This window comes from Dryobates pubescens, chromosome 7, assembly GCF_014839835.1.
Source record: "Dryobates pubescens isolate bDryPub1 chromosome 7, bDryPub1.pri, whole genome shotgun sequence".
Taxonomy (NCBI): Eukaryota; Metazoa; Chordata; class Aves; order Piciformes; family Picidae; genus Dryobates; species Dryobates pubescens.
Window position 1 is genome coordinate 6,895,048 of NC_071618.1, and position 24,514 is coordinate 6,919,561.

The window sequence follows — 24,514 nt, forward strand, 5'->3', positions numbered from 1 at the left end:
AAGCATATTAAATCATGCAAATTTTTCATCCTTTGAGAAGTCCAAATAAATACTTTTGCCTTTTCTGTTTGTGTGCAGAGCTCCATGTTTAAACCTCCCTCATGTTTTCAAATTCCACTTTTGTCAAAAGCAATGTCTCCTCAGCTAAAATCACTCCAACCATCTCTCTGAGCAAGTCAAGGACCAGGCTGAGCCAGCTGAGAATTAGACTATGTCCTAGGAATGTCAGCAGTTACAATAACTATTAGCATGAAGAAAAAACAAGCAAGATTCACATCACAGATCTGCTGCAGACAACTGTCTTCATGTAGTACTGAGATTTGCACTAACTTACACCTCCTGAGGGATCACCCCTGCTTCTCTGAACCCTCCCTATCCTCTATGTCCTTTATGCTCCTGTATCTCCTCCCACCCCACTCCTGCATTTGCTGCAGCTGGGCTGCTGTCAGGGTGACTCCCACAACCCTTCTGACAGCTCTTGCAGGCAAGATTGCAAATGTTCAAACCCCTGACAGTTATGGTGCCCTTGCTTTCCCAGTCACTCCTGTAAGCACCACATTTTCAGCATGCTCATTTTCAGCCTTGTGAACAGTATGGCTTGATGAGACTGGCATTGGAAGGATGTGTGAGTGGAAACTGTGAGCTAGCGCTTGGTTTATCCATCAGGTTAGCTAAAGCTACATGTATGGTGTCTTATCGACATTACACATTTAGAGAGTGTTTCATTTCTGGGTGCTAGATCATACCACCTCTGCACTTATATGAGAAGAAGCCTTTCATAACACTCCCTCAGCACTACATATTGCTCCCAGTTCTGCTGCCATGAACCCCTTTGGCATCCAGCCTTCCCCACCTCTGTATGCAACTTCAGCATCTTGTTCTCTACTTGGAAATACTTTGTACTGTAAGGTGAGGAGATTATAAGCAAGGGTGCTGCATATCTTACAATCAAATCCATTTGATTTGAGCAGTATCATGTTTTCCACCTCTCCAGCTGAACGAAGAATGCCTCTGGAATGAAACAACAGATATACTCTGTTCTTTGATCCATGAACTATTTCACAGGGAGCAGGGGAGGCAAAAAGGGAGAGCAATACATTAGTGTTCTATTTCTGCCATTTGCTAGTTAGAAACATCCCAAATCAGAGCAAATCTTTGGTGGAAGGGTAATTTTGTTTTGATGGTGCCAAGTTCTGCATAGCAGAGCAAAGCACAAATGTAAAGAGCTGAGGTAAAATCATGCTGGTCAATGATGCAGAGCCTGCTTCTGCAAGCAGCAGTTCCTTTGAATTAGGGGTTATATCTTGGTCAGCACATCGAACTTCCACTTCAGGCCTTAGGATGCCAAGAATGAGGTCAAAGAGCTGCAACATTATTAATGTTGTATTTTAAGAACAAACCATTGTCCATTCTGCTGAACTGCTTTTGTTCTTTCTCAAACCCATGCTCACATTTACTGAGTGCTGGAGTTCCGCTGCACTAGTTCCGCTAACCATTACGCATTTCATATTGCACTTAGAGTTTCATCAACCATGAATAAATCTGGACTTAGAGAGGAGAGCTCACAAGGAAATAGAACCTCAAGACAAAAAGAGAAAGATTTACAGATAAAAAGTCAATTTAATGTAGATTTTTTTCCCTAGTGTAACTGAATCTACATTCCTTTTCAATTAAAAAAAATAAACAAAATGAAGTATTGAGCCATTACGAGGGGCAGACAATTGTCAGAGCTACACTGGGTTAAACTCAAATTATACTGCACACACTGCTCAAAGAAAGTTTAGTTAAAAAAGAAGCAACTGGATGAACAAGTTCTTTTCTATCTCACCTCTTTTTGTCCCGCTGAAATGCATCGAACTTTCAGTTAACATTTCTGTACTTACATAAGTCTTTACAATCTTATTGATGGCTGCAAATTTATTAAAGTTTCCCTGAGCCCTTTCAATCAGATACACTCAGCTACTCCCCAGGGAATAGAATACATAGAATAAACCAGGTTGGAAGAGACCTTCAAGATCATCACGTCCAACCCATCAACCAATCAAACACCACCCAAACAACTAGCCCACGGCACCAAGCACCCCATCAAGTCTCGTCCTGAAAACCTCCAATGATGGCGACTCCACCACCTCCCCAGGCAGCCCATTCCAATGTGCAATCACTCTCTCTGTATAGAACTTCTTCCTAACATCTAGCCTGAACCTCCCCTGGTGCAGCCTGAGACTGTGTCCTCTTGTTCTGGTACTGGCCGCCTGGGAGAAGACACTAACATCCGTCTGTCTACAACCTCCCTTCAGGTAGTTGTAGAGAGTAATAAGGTCACCCCTGAGTCTCCTCTTCTCCAGGCTAAATAATATAAATATAATTACTGCCCTCAGTTGTAACATGACAGAAACCCTTTCAATCTCTTTTCCATAATGGATGAAAACAAGCACCTCATGCTTAGCAAAGGCAGTGTTAAAAGGTTTAGCCCACTGTGTATGGTAATCAAGGCAAGAAGCATAGTTAAACTTTCTAGCTATTTTCTTGGTCTATTCCCAAGAAACTAAATGTTTCAACAGACGAATAGAATAGAATAGAATAGACCAGGTTGGAAGAGACCTTTGAGATCATCATGTCCAACCTATCATCCAACACTACCCAATCAACTAAACCATGGAACCAAGCATCCTGTCAAGCCTCGCCCTGAACACCCCCAGCGACAGCGACCCCACCACCTCCTCAGGCAGCCCATTCCAGTGGGCAGTCACTCTCTCTGTGTAAAACTTCCTCCTAACCTCCAGCCTAAACCTCCCCTGACACAGCCTGAGACTGTGCCCTCTTGTTCTGGTACTGGTTGCCTGGGAGAAGAGACCAACCTCCGCCTCACTACAACCCCGCTTCAGATAGTTGTAGAGAGCAATAAGGTCACCCCTGAGTCTCCTCCTCTCCAGACTAAGCAACCCCAGCTCCCTCAGTCTCTCCTCATAGGGCTTGTTCTGTGCATGACCCAGAATTAGAATACATAGAATACATACATAGAATACATAGAATAAACCAGGTTGGAAGAGACCTTCAAGATCATCGCGTCCAACCCATCAACCAATCCAACTCCGCCCAAGCAACTAACCCACGGCACCAAGCACCCTGTCAAGTCTTCTCCTAAAAACCTCCAGTGATGGTGACTCCACCACCTCCCCAGGCAGCCCATTCCAATGTGCAATCACTCTTTCTGTATAGAACTTTTTTCTAACATCCAGCCTGTATCTCCCCTGGCGCAGCCTGAGACTGTGTCCTCTTGTTCTGGTACTGCTTGCCTGGGAGAAGAGACCAACATCCGTCTGTCTACAACCTCCCTTCAGGTAGTTGTAGAGAGTAATAAGGTCACCCCTCAGTCTCCTCTTCTCCAGGCTAAGCAACCCCAGCTCCCTCAGCCTCTCCTCATAGGGCTTATGTTCCAAACCCCTCACCAACTTTGTTGCTCTTCTCTGGACTCGTTCCAGCAAGTCAACATCCTTCCTAAACTGAGGGGCCCAGAACTGGACACAGTACTCAAGCCCCTCACCAACCTTGTTGCCCTTTTCTGGACAGGCTCCAGCAAGTCAACATCCTTCCTAAACTGAGGGGCCCAGAACTGGACACAGTACTCAAGGTGCGGCCTAACCAGTGCAGTGTACAGGGGCAGAATGACCTCCTGCTCCTGCTGGCCACACTGTTTCTGATGCAGGCCAGGATGCCATTGGCCCTCCTGGCTACCTGGGCACACTGCAGGCTCATGTTCAGCCTACTATCGACCAGCACCCCCAGGTCCCTTTCCACCTGACTGCTCTCCAGCCACTCTGACCCCAGCCTGTAGCTCTGCATGGGGTCATCACTAAGTGTTATTAGCAGAAAGCACTTGTCCTTGGTCTGCACTGGGAAATGCAAACTGGCACTATTAAACATACTGGACACTTAATCTATCATAACCATGTACAAGTACATAAAGGGCAGCTATCATGAGTAGGGACACTCCCTTTTTACAGAGAGTCACATGGCAAAGACAAGGGGTAATGGGTACAAGTTGCTACTGGGGACATTCAGACTGGATGCTAGAAAACAAATTTCACCATTTGAACTATTAGACATTGGAATAAACTCACAAAGGGAGGTGGTGGATTCCCCCACATTAGACAGTTTCAGCCTGTCAAGCTGGGCCATCGCATTTAAACTACATCCTCATCCTGAAGGGTTGGACTAGATGATCCTTGAGGTCCCTTCCAACCTGGTATTGTATGAATCTATGAATCTATCTTGTGCAGATGGCACAAAACATGGAGTGGTATTATGTGGTTTAACCACTGCTTACCCACCTTACACCTTTTTCAGGCATTTTACTTTCTTGTAAAGAGAGAAGTGAAAGAAAGCTACAAGGCAGATTAGAGGAAAACTGAAAGATAAAGCAAGCCTAAAACGTTATGCCTCTTAGTAATGCAGCATGAATGCTGTGGGAGACAAAGCTATTTTCATCTGCCCACCACTGAGTCTGCAACTTAAAACCTGCTGTTCATCCTTGTCTCTGATGTGGAAATCAGGGGTAATAGTTCTTTAAAACAATCTGCTTTCTCAGTAGTAAAATTAACAAGGCCTGGCCTACTGCAGGTTTTCGTCTCACAGGTCATGTCCCATTTGGATTCTCTAGTGTTAAATAAGAGGTGAGTTGACATTGCAGCCTTGACCACCATGGGGGAAAAATTTACTATTCTCTCCTCTACCCACCTGTGAATTTTCATGAAATTTGAAGGAACTGCACAGCTTTTAATTCTCTACCTCCCTACTTCACCTGAATTTACTTCACCTCAATTTACCTGAAATTGAATGGGGAACAGAGGAAGACAGACAAACATTATGGCTTTATAAATCTCATTCCTCTGGGAAACCTAGCTAGAAAGAAAAGTTACACACAGGGGAATACTTGCAAATATGTCACTGAAACTAAAAGGCAGTGCACAAAAAAAGTGATATTATGAAAGAAGTTCACCTACAAATGGTGAGAACAGCACAGCATTTACAAAGAAGAAAACAGGAAATCACAACAGACTACTTGTAAGTAGTTACTCATTAGTAAAAAAAGCAAAGTAAATCCACCATTTCCTCTTCTGAGCTTAATATCATTGCTGATTTATACCAGTGAAGGCTATGCATTATGAAGTTAATCACACTTTGTGATACTTGGCTATAACCAGTCTACCGTAAAGTGCACATTGGACACGCTGTTACTCAATCAAGACTGTTATTTTTGCCAAGAGCAAGGAAAGTTGTAAGACCTTCCAAAAATCCAGTCCTACACACCTTCCTTTACTAGGATGCCCCAAGGACTTTCTATGACTTCTTCACATAAATGAAAGGAAGGGGTTTACAAAGCCAAGCTAAATCTAAAAATCAGACCACACGGTGTTGTCAGAGCCTGTCTGATCTAGTCAGGGAATCTTGATAGCAAGAGCTCTGGGGCTTTTTCTTCTTTAACACATACAGTTTCAGGAAAGTGTTCCTGACTTAAACTTCTCATGCAGGATGAGATCACCTCTTACGGGTGAGCTGATTGCTGTGGCTTGTTGCTGCCCAAATGGGTATGAGCCATGCATTTTGTATCTCTCCTCATCCTTTTCCCAGCTACATGGTCCTGGCAAGCTCTGGCATTCATCTGATCGTACCCTGGGTCAATTCAACTCACTAAACCAGCAGGAAAGTAATTCAGTTAAAAACAAAACAAAAAACCAGCAGGGCTCTTTCTATCAGAAATTCAATCATCCCTTACCTTGAACAGATGGAGTCATTGTCTAATTCACACTTCTCTGACAATTCTCAGAAATGCTGAAACAAATGACTAACATTTTGAGGCAGATGCTACAGTTTTGAGTCAACTTCAAGTCCCTGCTTTTCATGGTTTTACAACATTCTGATACAAACCCAATGAAAACAAAGAGAGATGTTACTTCTTACCATTTGTCTTCTGTTCTCTACCAGGTGGATGCCAACAATCCCTAAGAAAGATCCAAAGCCAAGCTAAGGTAAAGAACAAAACCAAAAGAAATGCATGAGGTCAGCTCATTTGGTCAACATCCCAATGTATTGCAACCACATCTGAGCTAACGTGTCATGCAGATGTGCTAACTGGGGTGGCTCAGAGAAAAAGGCAGCAGTGACTGCTGGACATAAATCATGTAATGCAATGGGGAATGATCAGAACTGCAGCTCTTCAGAGCACCTGTCATGTAGCAGACAGAAGCCTGTATAGCCATACACTTCTACAACCTGACTATTACCATAGTCACTTATAGTTTAACACACTATAAAGCAAAAATTAAGTAGGACAAAAGAAAACTCATGTTTAAGCTATACATCTTTACTGACAGTTGCAAAGCTGTAGGCAACCATAGACACTGCAAAAATGGATGTGTGACCCAAGTTTAAATCTTTACAGTTGCATCGGTTTGATTTTAGCAACTAAACAGTACATTCCAGAAAAAAAATATATCAAAAAATCTTTGCTAAAATGCCAAAAGGACCAGTACAGTTAGTTTCAACATGGAACAGCTGAAACACCAACAATCACAGGAGAGAGAGGAGGGAAGGATGCTGGAGTAAGTTGGCATTACTGTTTCAATCAGTGCTGCTTCAACACCAGTCTGGCAGGAAAAGCATCCTACATAAGAGGGGCTCATAAAGGTTTGGAGAGGCTGAAACTCCTTGGATCTGTGGTTAATACAAGGTGAAGTGGCAGTAGTTGAGACTAGCCTTTCATTTGACCTTCCTGGGGTCAGGACCCCCCTGTATTCACATGGGCTTGGAGAAAAGAGGTCGTCTTGGTGCCCCATATCTGAAATGTGGCCACAGACTCAGAGGCAGCTACAGCAGGAATTCATGTCAACAGGTTCCTTCCCTAGTGCTCCCTTCTAGCCTTGCCTGGCTGCATACCGCCTTGTGGTCACCTCAGTCTCAATACCCTGTCACTTCTATGATCCTTGCTCCCTGCTTCACTAGGACTATCCCTGCCCAGACACACTCCCAGTTACTCCCCAGCCACCCTCCAGCTCCCACTCAATCCATCCTGTGGATAGGACATGATGTTTATGCTAAGGAATCTAAGCCCCTCTCTGGAATGAAGTTTCTGAATCTGGTTCAGAGCTTCTCCTTCAAGCACAAATTAAGGTTTTAAGGACTATGCATCCCAGCCAAGGGCTTATGCAGTGCCCATGAACTCCCTGCACAGCTGTTCACAGAAAAAAGCAAATCTCCTGCAAGCACTTTACTCGCTCAGTATCATAGCACTCCCTCTCAAGAGAGCAAATGTAGGGAACAGAGATTTGTTATGGAGTGCTTTGGGAAGATTTATGTGGAAAGGAGGGACAAGGATTAAAAGCAGAGAGCAGAGGCCCTTTTTTCTTTTTTTCCCCCAAGTACATCCATGCTGAAAGCTGAATAGGAGAAAGACTTGGAACCACGAGCAAGGACACTGTTCAGAGGACAGCAACTTCGTGAATTAAGATAACTACATCAAAATGACACCAGGTTGCAAGCCCCGTTTTTCATCCCAATGGGAACAAACCATAAAGTCCCATTAATGGCTGACACAGGGGACACAGAGTGGAACAATATTATCCACCTGAAGGAAAAAAAAAAAAAAGAGAGAGAGAGAAAGCAAATACAGAACAGCACCAATTAAATCAGAAGGAGGAGAACCACTGATAGGGATCATGATGTAAAGCTCTGCATTGCTGATATTGGTTTGGAGTTTTGGGTTGTTTTTTTTTTCTGTTTAGACAACAGGCTATTTGGGTTGGGAACTCTGCAAGTCCAGGTCAGTTTGATGTCTGGAACAACTGGACCCTGTAAACTCCTGGTTGAAAGACTGTAAAAATAGCAAATTAAAATAATTCAAGCAGTAGTCATAGAGAAGTGACATTAATTAAGTACAAAAAATACTTATAAAAAGTGAGGCTGAAGCTGTCCCAAGTCTGGATTTGCAGCCTGTTCCACAAAGACAGTCATAAAGCTGGTGAGCAAGCAGTAATCCACTGAAAGCAGACAGCTTTTGAAGTGGAACGTCATGCAAACTCATCTACATAGAGAAATAGTTTATATTAAACTATTTTGAATGTATGAAGACAGATAATGCCTACCACTATACTGATAGCTTTAGAAAGAAAGACACAGAGAAATCAAGACACCTAACTCTTGTTGAGGCCAATGGGAACTAAACAGAAACCCAAATTATGTTATGGATCTGGCCCTGAAACCCTGCTCTGCAGATGTTTCTAGACTCACATAAATCTGTGCAAGTGGATAGTCTTATTCACATGTGTAGGCACTTGCAAGACAGGGACTAATTCTTATTGGATTTTAAGACTAAAATCCCTCACCTAAGACCAGTGAAGATTTAGATCTCACCTACTATTTTACTACTGAATTCTATGGGAATGAGACCTGATTTTTCACTGTAATTAATACTGACTATCTTCATAATCTTTCTTTTCTTTGAGTCCAGCAGTTAAGTAGGTAGTGTCGAATCTACTCCCCTAGCTTTAGGTCTCTAAATCAGTGCTATGTTGGTTTTCTAAGCTCCCTCTACTGTCAGCAGAGAGGTGAAGCACCTCTTGAGGGTCGTTCCACGCATTCTGAAAGGGTAGCTGATTTTGCACCGAGGTGGAGAAGAGACCATCCGATAGTCTACCTCCTACTGTTGCACTGGAGTTAGTAACCTGTGGTAATGAGGCAGGAACACAGAAGTGCTGTCATACACCTATGACTAGGCTTTTAGCACAATATTCAAGGTTTGTGTAGCACCTTTAACTGCTGCTAAATGTTTGGGATCTTTAGTGTCCTAATGATGACTACACTGACAATTAGCCATCACTCAATTACTTCAATAATCCATTGCATGTACAAAAAGAATTCTGAATGTTATGAAGATTATTTAGCTCCAACAGCCTCTTCAGGGGTGAGACTGTTAATTTGTTTTGTTTTCAAAGTGTTCTGATACATTCAAGGGCAACAAGGTTGGTGAGGGGCTTGGAGCACAAGCCCTATGAGGAGAGGCTGAAGGAGCTGGGGTTGCTTAGTCTGGAGAGGAGGAGACTCAGGGGTGACCTTATTGCTCTCTACAACTACCTGAAGGGGGGTTGTAGTGAGGCGGAGGTTGGTCTCTTCTCCCAGGCAACCAGTACCAGAACAAGAGAGCACAGTCTCAGGCTGTGTAAGGGGAGGTTTAGGCTGGAGGTTAGGAGGAAGTTTTACACAGAGAGAGTGATTGCCCACTGGAATGGGCTGCCTGAGGAGGTGGTGGGGTCGCCAGCGCTGGGGGTGTTCAGGGCGAGGCTTGACAGGATGCTTGGTTGCATGGTTTAGTTGATTGGGTAGTGTTGGATGATAGGTTGGACATGATGATCTCAAAGGTCTCTTCCAACCTGGTTTATTCTATTCTATTCTATTCTAGTTGTTCTGATAAATTCTAGCTGTTCTCTCCAGTTATCAGTGATTCCAAGATTTATTTTCTCTTAACCTAGTAAATTATATTTTTCAGATGAGTGAATACACCTTGTGTTACTCCTAAAAGAAACTAAATGCTGAAATAGCCTGATTTGTGCACGTGGGTTTACTTACTACATTTAAAGACAACAGTTTGAAAATGAAACTTCTTTCTATGGAATGAATGCAGATAATATGGCAATCTACAAGATTTAGTTCAAGTTACAGAAGAATAGACCTTTATCAGTATTAATCTACCTATTTTAGCTTAATGAAAAGAAAATTCATTCTTTGAAGGTTTTATTCTTGGAACTACTTTTTGTTCTATTTCTGAAATGCCACTCCTTATAGATCATTTTCCCCAAATTATCTTTCTGAAAGACCTGTTCTCAGTATGACACTAAGATGTAAGAGGACTTGCTTAGGAGGAACAGTTCTGACTCACGAACTATTAATGGCAATGCAAAATGTGTGCACAGTATTAAAAGATACATATCCCTCTTCTCTGGGCATTTCAACCCATAGAGAACAAGAAATAACAGTACCTTGCAATACATTTTGGTAGCAGTGGAGCCACACACCTAAGCAGGTGCCTAACTTTAAGTACATAAGTTTCTTTCTGCGCTTTGCACCCTCCCTCTGCAAAGCTGGCTCAAGAAGACCAAAGGATGCAGGTGGGCCTTTCTCTAGTTGCTGCCCATAGTCCTCATTTTTAAAACTCAGCCTGGGTATCTCAGATTTTTTTGCCTCCAGGGGTTTCCACCCTTTTGGACATGACAAATCTCTTCTGAGATCAGAAAGGACCATGGGGGTTGAAGTGGCAAGGGAGTGGCAGGGCTACCCCTTCCACAGAAGTCAAAGAGGCACCATGGGGCAAAGCAGATGCAATTCAAACCTTGTGCCAGTGCAGGCATGCATTTCATAGAATCAATAAGGCTGAAAAAGACCTCAAAGATGATCAAGTCCAACATGACACCCAAGACCTCATGACTACTAAACCATGGCACCAAGTGCCATGTCCAATCCCCTCCTGAACACCTCCTGGAATGGTGACTCCACCACCTCCCTGGGCAGCACATTCCAATGGCTAACATCTCTCTCTGTGAAGAACTTTCTCCTCACCTCCAGCCTAAACTTCCCCCAGTGCAGCTTGAGACTGTGTCCTCTTGTTCTGGTGCTGGTTGCCTGGGAGAAAACACCAACCCCCACCTGGCTACAACCTCCCTTCAGGTAGTTGTAGACAGCAATAAGGTCTCCCCTGAGCCTCCTCTTCTCCAGGCTAAACAATCCCAGCTCCCTCAGCCTCTCCTCATAGGGCTTGTGCTCAAGGCCTCTCACCAGCCTCGTTGCCCTTCTTTGGACACATTCAAGAGTCTCAATGTCCTTCTGAAATTGAGGAGCCCAGAACTGGACACAGTACTCAAGGTGTGGCCTAACCAGTTCTGACTACAGGGGCAGAATGACTTCCCTGCTCCTGCTGGCCTTCTTGGCCACCTGGGCACACTGCTGGCTCATGTTCAGCCAGCTGTCAACCAGTACCCCCAGGTCCCTTTCTGCCTGGTTGCTCTCCAGCCACTCCAACCCCAGCCTGTAGCACTGCATGGGGTTGTTGTGGCCAAAGTGCAGCACCCGGCACTTGGACTTGTTGAATGCCATCATGTTGGACTCTGCCCATCTGTCCAGCCTGTCAAGGTCCCTCTGCAGAGCCCTTCTGTCCTCTAACAGACCAACACCTGCTCCCAACTTGGTGTCATCTGCAGATTTACTGATGGTGGACTCAATCCCCTTGTCCAGATCATCCATAAAGATATTGAACAGGATGGGGCCCAGCACTAATCCCTGGGGGACACCACTAGTGACTGGTCTCCAGCTGGATGTGGCACCATTCACCACCATTTAAGTGGTCTGTTCCCAAAGCAAAAACAACACTAAGGATTTCAGAAGAGGATCTTATATACCTCTTAAAGATCATTAAAATCTATCCTATGCCTACTGTCCAGTTGCCTATATGCCCACATTTAATGGAGATTAGTGGGAAGTCAAGCACAGGTTCTCATAGTGGCCCCTGAGCCCAACACACTGCTGTGCAGTGGAAACCTGATCCCTTTCTGGCCCTTACAACACTTCAGAAAAACAAAATTCATGCTTCTACCTTATCACACACTAGAACTAGATCAAAAGAAAAGAGCATCTCTCTCCTGTGAAATACAACAGGACTATTTTTGAGGTTTTTTAAGTAAATCAGAGCTTCTTATATCCAGCTGATAGTAATTTATCTGGATGCACCTCACAGTCTAAAATACGTTTCTTTACTTACAACAATGCCTGGGTAGTAGCCTCCCACAGTTATGTTTTCTGTTCTTGTGGTAGCTGCCAGACCTATGGTCAGTATAAAACCAGACACCACCAGCAGAGAGACTGTGAACCAAAGTGAAGTCTTCTTCCTCTTTGCAAATTGTCCTGTAAAGAGAGTGAAGGAAAAATAAAAAGAGAGCTTTTCATTGCAATCATGGCAGAACAAATACGAAATTACAAGAGGTTTTCTTTTGTTAATCTTTTCTGTTGTTAACCTACTGTTGTTCTCCCACTAAGGAAAACTGCTGGCCAACAACAAAAGGAATTAAAAACCACAGAGTTAGCTAGAGCTCAGCATAGCTTAATGCACATGCATTGGGAACATGCATGAGAACAGTTTTTATTAAGCTAAAGTAAAAGTCAGTAACAGTGATAATTACACTTTGTCTTCAATAATGTTTATAATTGTTTCTCACATCCATAAGTCAGATTCTGCTGGCCTTAAACACTTACCTACATGAAGTGCCAATTTGATTCTGCCTGTGCAGAACATAACAAATTTGTGTGATAGTATGCTCTTCATGTTTACTAGGGTAAGGAAACCATTCTGTATCTCTGAAGCAAAGTTGTAGTACAGCTGATCACAGAATCACAGAAACACTCAGGTTGGAAAAGACCCTCAGGATCACCAAGTCCAACCCATAACCCTACTCTGCAAAGCTCACCCCTAAACCATACCCCCAAGCACCTTGTCTAAACAAACTTTAAACACATCGAGGGTTGGTGACTCAACCACCTCCTTGGACAGCACATTCCAATGCCTGATCACTCTTCCTGTGAAAAATTTTTTCCTAATGGCCAGTCTAAACCTACCCAGTCATAGCTTGAGGCCATTCCCTCTTGTTCTATCACTAATTACCTGTGAGAAGAGACCAGCACCAGCCTCTCCATAACATCTTTCAGGTAGTTGTAGAGAGCGATGAGGTCCCCCCCCAGCCTCCTCTTTTCCAAACTAACCATCCCCAGCTCCTTCAGTCGCTCTTGTAAGACTTATTTTCCAGGCCCTTCATCAGCTCCGTTGCCCTCCCCTGCACTTGCGCCAGCACCTCTACGTCTCTCCTGTACTGAGGTTCCCAAAACTGGACACAATACTGGAGTTGTGGCCTCACCAGAGCTGAGTACAAGGGGGCAATCACCTCCCTACTCCTACTGGACACAGCATTTTTGATACAAGCCCGGATGCCACTGGCTTTCTTGGCCACCTGGGCACACTGATCACTCATATTCAGCTGCTTGTTGATTAGACCCCCCGCTAGGTCCCTTTCTGCCAGAGAGCTCTCCAGCCACACTTCCCAGGCCTGTAGCATTGCTTGGGGTTGTTGTGCAGGACCTGGCATTTGGCCTTGTTGAAGTTCATCCCATTAAGGTTGGCCATTGATCCAATCTATCCAAGTCCCTCTGTAGAGCCTCCCTACCATGGTGCAGATCAATATTCCCACCTAACTTGGTGTCATCTGCAAACTTACTGATGACACACTCTATGTCTTCATCAAGGTCATCGATGAAGATGTTAAACAGAAGTGGTCCCAACACTGAGCGCTGAGGAGCACCACTTGTGACCAGCTGCCTGCTATGTCAGAATAACTGTACTTGTGGATCAGTGAGCATCTTTTACCTTAAATCTAGCAAGGTTTCTAATACAGCACCCCACAACATTCTCATAACTGAGCTGAGATGTCATGGCCTGGATGGCTGAACAGACAGATGATTTTAAAACTTAGCTGGATTGTGTGGCTCAGAGGGAGTGGTTAATGGCTTATACTCTGCCTGGAGGCCAGTAATGAGTACCATGGCAGTCTGTCTTGAGATCAGTGCCATTTAATGTACTCATCGATGACTTGGAGAAAGCAGTAGCGTGCCTGATTATCAAGCTGGCAGGTGACACAAAACTGGGAGTTTTGTCAACACCCTGGAGAGCAGGGCTGCCATTCAAAGTGATCTAGGCAGGGTGGGAAAATGGGCCAGCAGAAACCTTACAGAATCCAACAGGCAGATGCAAAGTCCTGAGCAAAGAAACCTACAATACCTTGCAATGGTACAGGTGAGGTACTGTCAGGGTGGAGAGCAGATCTGCTGGAAAACACCTGGAGGTGTTGACAGACAATTAGCTGTACATGAACCAACAGCATGCCCTGGCAATAGCATCCTGGGCTGTATTAACTGGAGCATCAGAGGAATAATGACACCACTTTATTCAGCATTTTTTAGGCCATGTATAATATCACACCTAGCTCAACAGAGGATCCCAAAGAAGGTCAAAGGCTGGCACACTCACTGTATGACAAGTGAACAGGGCTTGCTCAGCCTGGAGATGAGGTGGCTTTTGACAGGGCTAACAGCAGTCTTTCAGCCTGTGCAGTGGTTGTCAAGAGGACAGACTTGGGCTTTTCAGTGATGCACAGCAGAAGGACAAAAGATGGTGGACATAAACTGAAATACAAGAAGTGTTTCAGACTGGGTATAATAATTAAATAAATAAATATATTTTTAGAAATCAACATTAGGACAACCAGGCATTGAAACAGGCTGCCCAAAGAGGTTGTGCTGTCCCCATCCATCAAGTTTTTCATGATTCAACCAGAAAAAGCCCTGAGCAGCTTGGTCTGATCTCACAGATGACCCTGCTTTGAGTAGAAGATTGGACTAGCAGCTTCCTGAGGTACATACATAGAATACATACATAGAATAAACCAGGTTGGAAGAGACCTTCAAGATCATTGCGTCCAACCCATCAACCAATCCAACACCACCTAAGCAACTAACCCATGGCACCAAGCACCCCATCAAGTGTCCTCCTGAAAACCTCCAATGATGGCGACTCCACCACCTCCCCAGGCAGCCCATTCCAATGTGCAATCACTCTACATTCCAGCTTTCTGAGGAACATTGCCACCTGAATTATTCTATGATTCTATGCTTCTATGACAAGACAACTAGACTGAAGATGGCTTGGGTATGTGCGTTCATATTCACTCTTATGAAACTGCAGTTGTAATGTAGACATACTCTAAGAAAGGACAGATGAACACAGACTCTCTGAAAGCCAATGGGACAGACGCTTCCCAGCCCAGTGTTTCATGAAAGCATTTGGTGTTTTCAGAAAAGTGACTGCAAAGCCACATTTTTCTCAAAGTAACACCTGCACCGGCAAAGGTTAATTAGATCATATGGAGATTAACTAAGAGTCAGACATGTCCTCCAAGCCTTTGGTTATGGATAATGACATGCAAAAAAAAAAGATGACATGAACTTGATTTTCTGACTGAGTTTGCTGGAAGCTGTCTTTGGAAAAGTGTGGTTTTATTTGAAATTGAAGTAAACACAATGTGGATTTAGTGAGATTTAAAGAGAAGAGGATATAATTATTTACAGGGTCAGTTTTTGGACTGAATTACATTCTGGCTTTGATATTTACATGCAGCAGAAAGCATTTACATATGTCATACCTTTCAATTCTCAGATTCATTGATCTTTTACCATCTGCAACTCAAATCAGAGGAAAATATCCAACCATATCTTTTTCCCTCATACTCCTGTTCAGAAAATCTTGTAACTATGTGCAGTTACATAGAAACTCCACCCTTAAGAGAGATGACTTATAAGCAGCAGCATGGAAAGGGCCCTTCTGGAGCAGAGATGAGATACACTCCAGACCTGGTTCTCAAAAGCTGCCCACATGCTCAGAGAAGGTGGGTAGATAACAAGTCTAAATTGTTTTCTACTCTGACCATCTTGATTTCTTTAGTCACATCAATAAAAATCCTTGTACCTATCAAGATGTGTATAAATACACACACACAAAAAAGTGACCAGAATATTGTGAGGTTTAAGTAATATTTGTAAAGCAGTATAGTAACTTTGATGAATAAAAGCTATAGCTGCAAAGGGGTCCTACTATTAGCTCCTTTCAGCTGTTTTGGTCACATTGGCTTCCAGGATTTTTTGAGTCTTTGTTTACTGCTGTTTGCAGCAGTTGCCATCCAATTTTTTTAATGTGTTTTAAATGTACCTACCAGCCAAAACCCAGAGTTTTGCTAGGCTGTTCCCTCAGAAGCCCTGCCCACAGCACAGAGAGGGGTCAGCCCTTCTTCTCTGACACAGTGTGGCAGGGCGTAGACTCTTCAGTCTATATACAAGACATAAACAAGAACAGTGGTTAAATTAAGAACAGAGGAAGTGTTGCTGTCAGTACTTCTAGGCTGAATTCTCTTCCAGCACCAACATTCCCGCAGTGCAGAAGACAGTTAATGACAGCTATCAGCTTTCCAGTTTTTTAATACTGAAATGACTCTCAGAACAATTTTGAAGTTTATTCCCTTTAACAATGACTCAGTATAAAAGGTATAGACTCTTAGTCTGGAGCATACCACAGTCTAGTTACAGTTTCAGATTCTCATCTCTAGCACACCAAAAAGCAAACCTGTAGAAAAAAAATCCTCTTGTCATATCCTTATTAGCATTAGCTTGAACGTGGGCTCAAGGGGCATGAAAATGCTACTGCTGCCTATTGGCAATATTCTTCGTCAGGTTTGGCCAGTTCAGTAATAACTGAGTTTAGATACTGCAGCAGTGGGCACTACAGCAAAAATTGGGAGATAAATTAAAGAGGTAATGATGCTTCCACAACACTGGCTTGTGCTCTGCCTGGCATAGACTTACATTGTGCACATAAAGGACCAGTCCCAGAAATATTCTGCTTTGCTTGCTAAACATCTATCAGGCAAAGTGCCTGCATGAGCCACTCTGTCTTTCTACCCCACTGGAAGGAAAGAGAACGCTGCCAGGACAAGAAGGAGAGATGTTAGACTGATGCCTCCTTGGGACAGAGAAAGGGCTGTAAGGAGAGGAATTGACATCATATTCCAAAGAGAAAAAAAAAATACCTGACAAAGACCAAGCTCTGCTGGACTCAGCAAAATCTTTTGTCTGTTCATCAGCTGCAGGAAACAAAATTGTACTTACAGTACTCTGTTCACAATGACTGAGGGATAAATTCAATTTGGGGGAAGACTATAGAAAATGAATGCGGTTTGGGGAGGGTACAGACCAGATTGCTGGCAGAATGTGAAGTGGTGGATGATAGCATCCAGATTTGAATGAACTGAGTTTCAGAGGAAAACAAAGAAACTAATGATGAAACATGCCTATGGTATGGAATGTGTTCAATGGTCAAGAAAAAAAATAGAGTGAAAAAGCGTGTCTCAACCTTGGAAAACAAAAGTCTATATTCAGACCACAGAAGCTCTACTTTGCTAACTTCAGCACTCCTTTTAGGATCCACCTTCAGACATTGCAAAGTCTGTTAAAAAGTATGGAATTATTTTTGGCAAGCAAAGAATGTCTGAAGGGATCCAATTTGCTGGGGTCACAATTACACTTGCAGAACACTAGCAACACACAATTTCATACCTTCCTCTTTGATCTAGTTAAGGTGATCTAAACAGAAACGCCTCAAATAATGCCCCAGCTCAACATATATTAGGATCCTAACATGAGAATAGATACGAGAGGCAAGTTTCATAGCAGTAAAAACAGTACATTTTTATTGCCTAAGAAATACTACCAAAAATTGTGGCATGTTTCAGAGAGGGGCATTAGCTATAGGTAATAAGATAATTTAATTAGAAATTCACCATAGACAAAGGAGCTTAGTATCAAAGGTATTCACTGCTTTGTAGCTATTAAGCAAAAATTTAAGGGAAGATCTTTAGAGCTAGATTAGTAATTTTTAATTACTGCATTGCTCACTTCAGTGCTCTCTCTTAGCTACAGTTTTCATTGTGTATTTTCAAAAATGGCTTATGGCAGTGAATTTGAATTAATCTTACATTGCTTCCCAAAATTAAATTTGATGGACTGACTGGTTTAAAAGACATATTCACACCTGCTATTTGTGATTACTTTCCTTTTCTGATTAAGTGCTTGACTTGTCCAGAGTGCTGAACTAATTAAACCAGATGCAACAGCATTCGTTTCAATCCACAAGATAGCAGCTTTTATCAGGTCTGTCTCTTACCTTTATTATTAATTTGTTGAGGAAGAATCCATGGGTGTGTTTTATATTCAAGACCACAGCAAACGCTGCTGTGCCCTTTTACAACTCTAGTAAAAATAAAACCCCCAAACCCCAGAAATCCTGCTATACATATACAATGTAGCATAGCTGTAGTAAGTGATACCATGCAGTATCACTATGACTTCGTTTCTTTGGCAGCAATTGTTTCGCTAATAAATAATTTAATGAGCATCTAATCATTCATTTAAACTGGCACACAGATCCTTCTTTTTTTTCTGGTGTTCACCTGAAAATATTTTTCAGTTACAGCATATCCACCACCACTACCTTTTCAACACGGATACCATTTTTCTTCAAAGCTTAAGACCAAAATTAAGATCGAATACATTTTAAGTGGCTGTTAAGATCCTTGAATACATAGCAAAGTCTCTGTTTAACCTTTCAAGCACCACACAATTCCTACCAATAAGTTCTGGGTTCCTTCTTTTTTTTTTTCCTTGACTTTAATGAGTTTCACTGGAATAACGAACTATCTTTCGCACATGCTTATTTCTCAGTACGCACGCCGTAAGTATGAGCAGCACGCTACATTAGCACAAGCCGAGGAAGGAGACCCTCTGCCACCCAATTCGGACGCGAGCTACCCCAAAATACGTCCGCAGCAGCCGCCGCACACCCCGCCACTGCCACCCGCCTGCCCCACGCCAGCTTCGCACCCCGCTCCGACACTTCCACCTGCTCCAGCAACTTGCCATTTGCATCACGCAGAGAAAGAGATCTCTTGCATTAATTTCCTGTTAGCACCCCGTATAAAACTATTCGTTCTCATGCTAAACCATCAGCACAGAGATTCATCAAGCGCGGCGGAGTCCTCAAAAGAAGAGCTGACATTTTTCAACACCTCAGTTAAAAAGAGAGTGTGACCCACTCCGACAGCCTCGGGCTGAAATTCCCCGGTGCCCTCCACCCTGCGGGACACTGCTCGACCAGTCTCTCCCCGCTTACGCTTTTCCAGCATTACCTAAAGCGCTGAGGCAGCAGCTACTTCCCGGCGGAAGCCCCTCGCTCCCCTCTAGCCTCGCCCGCCCGTCCATCCCCCGCCGCTGCCTGCCGGCTCCCGCTCTCTCGCTCAGCCGCCGGGCTCTGTCCAGGCTCCCTCCCTGGGGCCCACTGGTTCTGCGGGGCAGGAAAGTTGCGGCGGGGCAGGTGCCGGGGCTCACCTGTGGGGTCCAGCACGGATAGCGGACCTGACACCACGGGGGCGGGCGGCGACGCCATCATCGTTCTCCGCGGGCGTCCCTGCTCCGCTCTTCGCCACGCTGCGGCCGGTGCTGACCGCGGGATGCGGGCGGCGAGGCGGGGGACGGAGGCGGAGCCCCCGGTGCAGGAGACCGTAGCTTCTTAAAGCCGGACCGGCTGTTGTACCCCGCCGGCGACGGTACCCCCAGCCCTGCAAGGGGAAAGAGGCAGCCTCCGGTGCCGCCCCCCAAGCCGCCAGGGACGACCGAGGGCTTGGTTGGCACTGCGCCTCTGCCCTGCTGCCCTTGTCCACCCCTCGAGTCAGCCACAGCAGTTAAGGGCTCTGCTTCAGGCCATGCTGGAGGGTCACTTTCAATGGCTCCGTGTGCAATAAAGTGTACCAGGCCTGCACCTTTTCACCTGGTAGCCTTCCCTGTGGCCCACGTGGGCAGGATGGATGCATTGGGTGCCCTGGCCCAGGGTCCCTCAGCTGCCACTCATCTCACCTTCCCTGGACAAAAAAAATTACCCACTATGGCCAAAAACCCAAGATGTGGCAGAAGGTCCCACAAGTTGGCTCTGAGACCATTTTCTCACTGCTTTCTGGTTTCTATTTCATGAGGCACAGCCCTTGTGTTTTGGTTTGGCACCCTTCTTCTCCTGACTAATGGTACCCACTATGAGCAGCTCATTTCCAGGTTCACCCTTGAAGATATGGGAGAAAGAAAGGAGGGCTGAGTAGGTCAATAACTTAATTCATTATATGTTCCACCTGTGTTCTACACTTAGCTTCACTTATTCTTAGCCTGTGGCAGGGGACTATTATGTTACTTGGTGGAGATCATGATTATTAAGCTCTTCTTTCAGCTTTGGTCTTTGTTTTCTTTTTTTCTAAAAGTCAATATAAATCAGAAATTAAATACCAGAAATGTTAATAAATTTAATAACTGAACCAGATATCTCAGAGACATACATTAAGGTAGGCATAGGCAACATTGATATTCAAGAGATACTTGTAGGGGGTTTTGGTTGGTTTTTTTTACATAGTATCTATCAGTTTCTCAACCTCACTGGCTCTGTCCTGCTGCCAGACATTGCTCCCACTGCAGATTCTGCCAGAACCTGCCGCAACCCAGGAATTGTTATCTGTTGCTTCTAGTGCTACTGACTGCAGGTATGGGTTACTTCTGTCTGGATGAGTCTGTGAAGAGCCAACAGTCATTGTGCTGGTTTTGCACCTGTTGATCCTTTTGCAGGCTTTCCCCATAGCACAGAATATATGAACATTTTTGGGGGACAATGTTTCTGTTTCTGCCAAGTATTTTACATACTCTAAGGTGCGTTCTCCCACTTGTAACACATGCAAATCTAATTAACATTCTTAGGGTTTGTTTGCTCAGAACTCGAAATGTGTGCATGTATATGCATTTAACTTCTTCAGTTTCTGGCTGATTTCTCCAGAAAGTGGTTAGATGTAAAGAGACAACTTTCCCAGATACCATGCCTAGTCTATGAAGACAAGTAAGCCAGGAGCTAAGGCCAGCCACAAAGCCACTTCTTCCTCTTTGTGCCCTCTCACCTAGAGGGGTTGACGAGAAAAATGAGGGTAGGAGTAGTACTTGTACTAACTATTACTATTCTATTAATAATTACTAATTATTAATAGAAATTAATGAAGTAGTAGATTGTGAAGACAGAAAAGGTGATGGTACAAGAATGTTGTGAACTTGCTCCCTAGTGAAATTAAAAAGCCAAGCTTGAATAGAATAGAATAGAATAAACCAGGTTGGAAGAGACCTTCAAGATCATCATGTCCAACCTATCATCCAACACCACCCAATCAACTAAACCATGGCACCAAGCATCCTGACAAGCCTCGCCCTGAACACCCCCAGCGACAGCCACCTCACCACCTCCTCAGGCAGCCCATTCCAGTGGGCAATCACTCTCTCTGTGTAAAACTTCCTCCTAACCTCCAACCTAAACCTCCCCTGATGCAGCCTGAGACTGTGCCCTCTTGTTCTGGTACTGGTTGCCTGGGAGAAGAGACCAACCTCCGCCTCACTACAGCCCCCCTTCAGGTAGTTGTAGAGAGCAATAAGGTCACCCCTGAGTCTCCTCCTCTCCAGACTAAGCAACCCCAGCTCCCTCAATCTCTCCTCATAGGGCTTGTGCTCCAAGCCCCTCACCAACCTTGTTGCCCTTTTCTGGACACGCTCCAGCAAGTCAACATCCTTCCTAAACTGAGGGGCCCAGAACTGGACACAGTACTCAAGGTACAAGCAAAACATTTCTTTGAATGTAACTGAATAAGAGTGATAAACAAAGTCCCAAAATCTGGTACAGACCTTCACATTCATGGATGGCTATGGAGAAAGATTTCCATCAACATTAAATAACAGGGTGGGGGGGGGGAGGGGGAAGACTTTAATTCATCAGACAATTTGGAAAACAAATACCATGTGTATTCTTGTGTGTGATGGGCAATATATTTTTTCCTAGCAGCATCCACCAAACAGACAAAACATCTCAAAGGGAAGCTCCCCTAGAATTCTTTTCAGTAAATAAAAAGGATATTCAAAATCTCACTGAGCAAAGAAACAAAGAGCAGATAACAAAGAATTCTTGAACTGTATAAATGATTCAAAGAAGGGGGATGTGTGGTCACTAAATGGGGTGAAGACTGAGGCTGCTCCAAATCTTGAATGAATACATTGCTTTGGTTTTCAATCAAAAAAATACTTGTGTGATGGTATTGGCAGAGAATCTGAAGCAAGTGAGGATAATGTCAATGATGGCACTGGCAGGTGTGAAGTGGAAGCATAACTTAGGCTCTTTCTTGTGTCGGGCCCAGAAAGATTTAACTGCAAGAAAGAACTGGCAGCTATCGTTTCAAGTCCTGAGCAACGTTTTCAATGAATTGGCCAAGCTGGAAGTAAAGCACTATTACTAGAGATAGGAATCCTCTTGTACAAAAAAGCAGACAGAGTGAGTGGAACAGCAACTTCATGCCCTGCTAATTTGAGTGGAGAAAGTAGAGGTAAGTGAAGAAAGGGTTCAACTACACTATGGCTCATAAAAACTCTATCATGTCAGACTAGTGTGATCTTTGATAAAGTAAGTGATTCCCTAGGCAAAAGCAATGTAGTGAATCAAACCTTTCTGGATTATGCTGCATATCTAACAGAGTCCTTCAGAGAAAAGTATTTACCATGGAACAGGCTCCTACAAGTACAGGTTGCTATCAGTATGGAGATTGCTACAGGTAAGTGAAGATGCTGAAAGAGGCAAGATAGTTTGAGGTGCACCTCAGGGACCAGTCTAGAGGCAACGTCACTGGTGTTGTCAGGCTTGAGGAGTGCATGTGTGATTATCGAATGTGTGTGTGTCATGAAGCTGGGGGCCATTGCTATTGCAGAGGACTATGGGACCAGGAGCACACTAGCATATTGTTAGAAATGGGTTGAGGTAGAGCTCACACACTTTAAAACTAATGAGAGCTTGTATCGTAACTTTTGAGTCTTCTCAGTTCAGTGAAATTGAGGAGGGATTTCTGTATGGCCAAGAGTGCTTGCCAATGCACAGACAGCCAAGGAGATGAGTTTTAGGATGCATTATTTAAAACTTGTTAATTTATTCAATGCATTGTAAGCATGGTGGAACTTAATTCTATATTTATGTTGTTGATTGTCTTTAAAGCCAAAAGGATTTTTTTTCACCATTTTGATGTGTAACTTGGAGCTGAATTTTCTTAATTAATAATTGTAAGTTCTTTAATTCTCAGATGCCTGCCTCATGTACCTTGCTTATATGTCAAGATTAAATAATTTGCTTGATCTGTGTCCAGAAGGAGTCCCCACACTCCAAAGTTAGGCTGGCAAGGCTGTTAAGAGTTATTCTAATAAGAGCATTGGAATATGGCCCGTTTGTCAGAACAATCTTTGCATTCTCACTTAGAAAGTACCCTGTCAGAACTGATCCTGAAGGCCACCAACTGATCTCTCCTCCTTCTTTCCTGTGGCAGACTGCATCTTTGAAGGTTTTGTCTTTTGTCCTACGGGTCCTCATTATGCTGGTGAATGCTTTGGAGCTGAGGTTGGTCACATGTGAAGTTTGTATCCTGTGTGTTTCTGAAGTCTTTTCCTCTTTATTTTAAACAAGACTAATCTGCCTGATCGTTCCTCACAAGTCATGTTTTCTAGTCTAGTGGGTATTCCCATTGCTTCCCTCCAGTCTCTGTGTCACCACACTCTGTGTGGGCCACGTCTTTCTTAAATGGCAATGCCCAGCAGCTGGTCAATATGCAAAATAATTCTTAATTCTATCTGCCAGCATATTTCTTCCAAGATATTCAGCAGTTTCTCCCAAATTTATGTCCTCCTCAAATTTAATATACCTTGTATCCCAAGGCCACCAGAGAATCAGAGAGAGAGAATCAGAGAATCAATAAGGTTGGAAAAGACCTCAGAGATCATCAAGTCCAACCTGTCACCTGACACCTCATGACTAACTGAACCATGGCACCAAGTGCCCTTCTCTGGACATGTTCAAGAGTCTCAGTGTCCTTCTTAAATTGAGTGGCCCCAAATTTGCAGTGCATTTGTTCCGTACACTGATTTCTCTCTGGAAACGCAGTGCCGGAAGGATAAAGTGCCTTTCTTCTGACTGGAATAAAGTGCTGATTCAAAACTGCACATGGAGTTTTGGGCTTCTGAGCAAGATCTGCAAGAGAAAAGGTAGAAGCAGGTCTTGCATGGCTGTATTCCACCAGTTCCAGTCCTCTGTTGCTCAGCTCACAACGGAAGACCTTCATTAACATGGGTCAGAGTTCCTCAAGCACATCCTATTTACACCTTCTCCACCCTGGGTCATTCCTCCATTCACACCTCCATCACCTCCACACTTGTCCAGCAAGCAGCTCTTCTGCTCAAGGGCATCTCCATTACTTCCACCACGGTCAGCTGTACTCTGGGGTCTGTCCTGCAGGGCAATAGATCCTCCATCTGAGTTAGGTTCTTCTGGGCTTTTCACACAAGAGGGACGGCGGCCTCTTTTGTATAGAATTATTAATCCTATGACTATTACAAGAACTGGAACCACAACATAGAGTGCAGTAAGATCGGTGCTGCGGGCTCCTTCTTCGGCTTGCAAGCACGGATCCAGAATGATTTCAGCACTCTTTTTTTGTCCAGACAAAACACTGAAACACCAGTGCCAATACTGAATGGTATCAGACAATGAAAGCATCTCAGCACTTTCCATCTTCCAAGACCATTGATAGGTGGGACTGTCCAGCTACTTTTTTCATCTTTTCTGTAGTATTGTAGTTTTACACTATTTCTATGTAGGAGAGTCTGATCTGGTACTAAGTCCTGTTGTTGGCTCCATTCTCTTGCAAGAGTTATTTTCTCAGTAACT

At 43.9% G+C, this 24,514-nt stretch overlaps 1 protein-coding gene across 2 annotated transcripts in view; it reads right to left on the reverse strand.

Annotated features, from left to right (window-relative positions):
* The window catches only part of TMEM255B (transmembrane protein 255B), an 80,782-nt gene extending 61,617 nt beyond the window's left edge, over window positions 1-19,165 (reverse strand). The window contains exons 1-3 of one of the 2 annotated variants that reach the window (XM_054163013.1): window positions 19,078-19,165; window positions 11,804-11,946; window positions 5,962-6,024 (exon numbers count right to left, since the gene is read on the reverse strand). In XM_054163013.1, coding sequence (XP_054018988.1) covers window positions 5,962-6,024; window positions 11,804-11,946; window positions 19,078-19,138 — 267 coding nt within the window. In that variant the 5' untranslated portion in view covers window positions 19,139-19,165. Of the gene's footprint in view, window positions 1-5,961; window positions 6,025-11,803; window positions 11,947-18,878; window positions 18,964-19,077 lie in introns of those variants that run through there. The other variant, XM_054163012.1, reaches the window with a different exon arrangement.
* Between the last annotated feature and the right edge of the window lie 5,349 nt (window positions 19,166-24,514).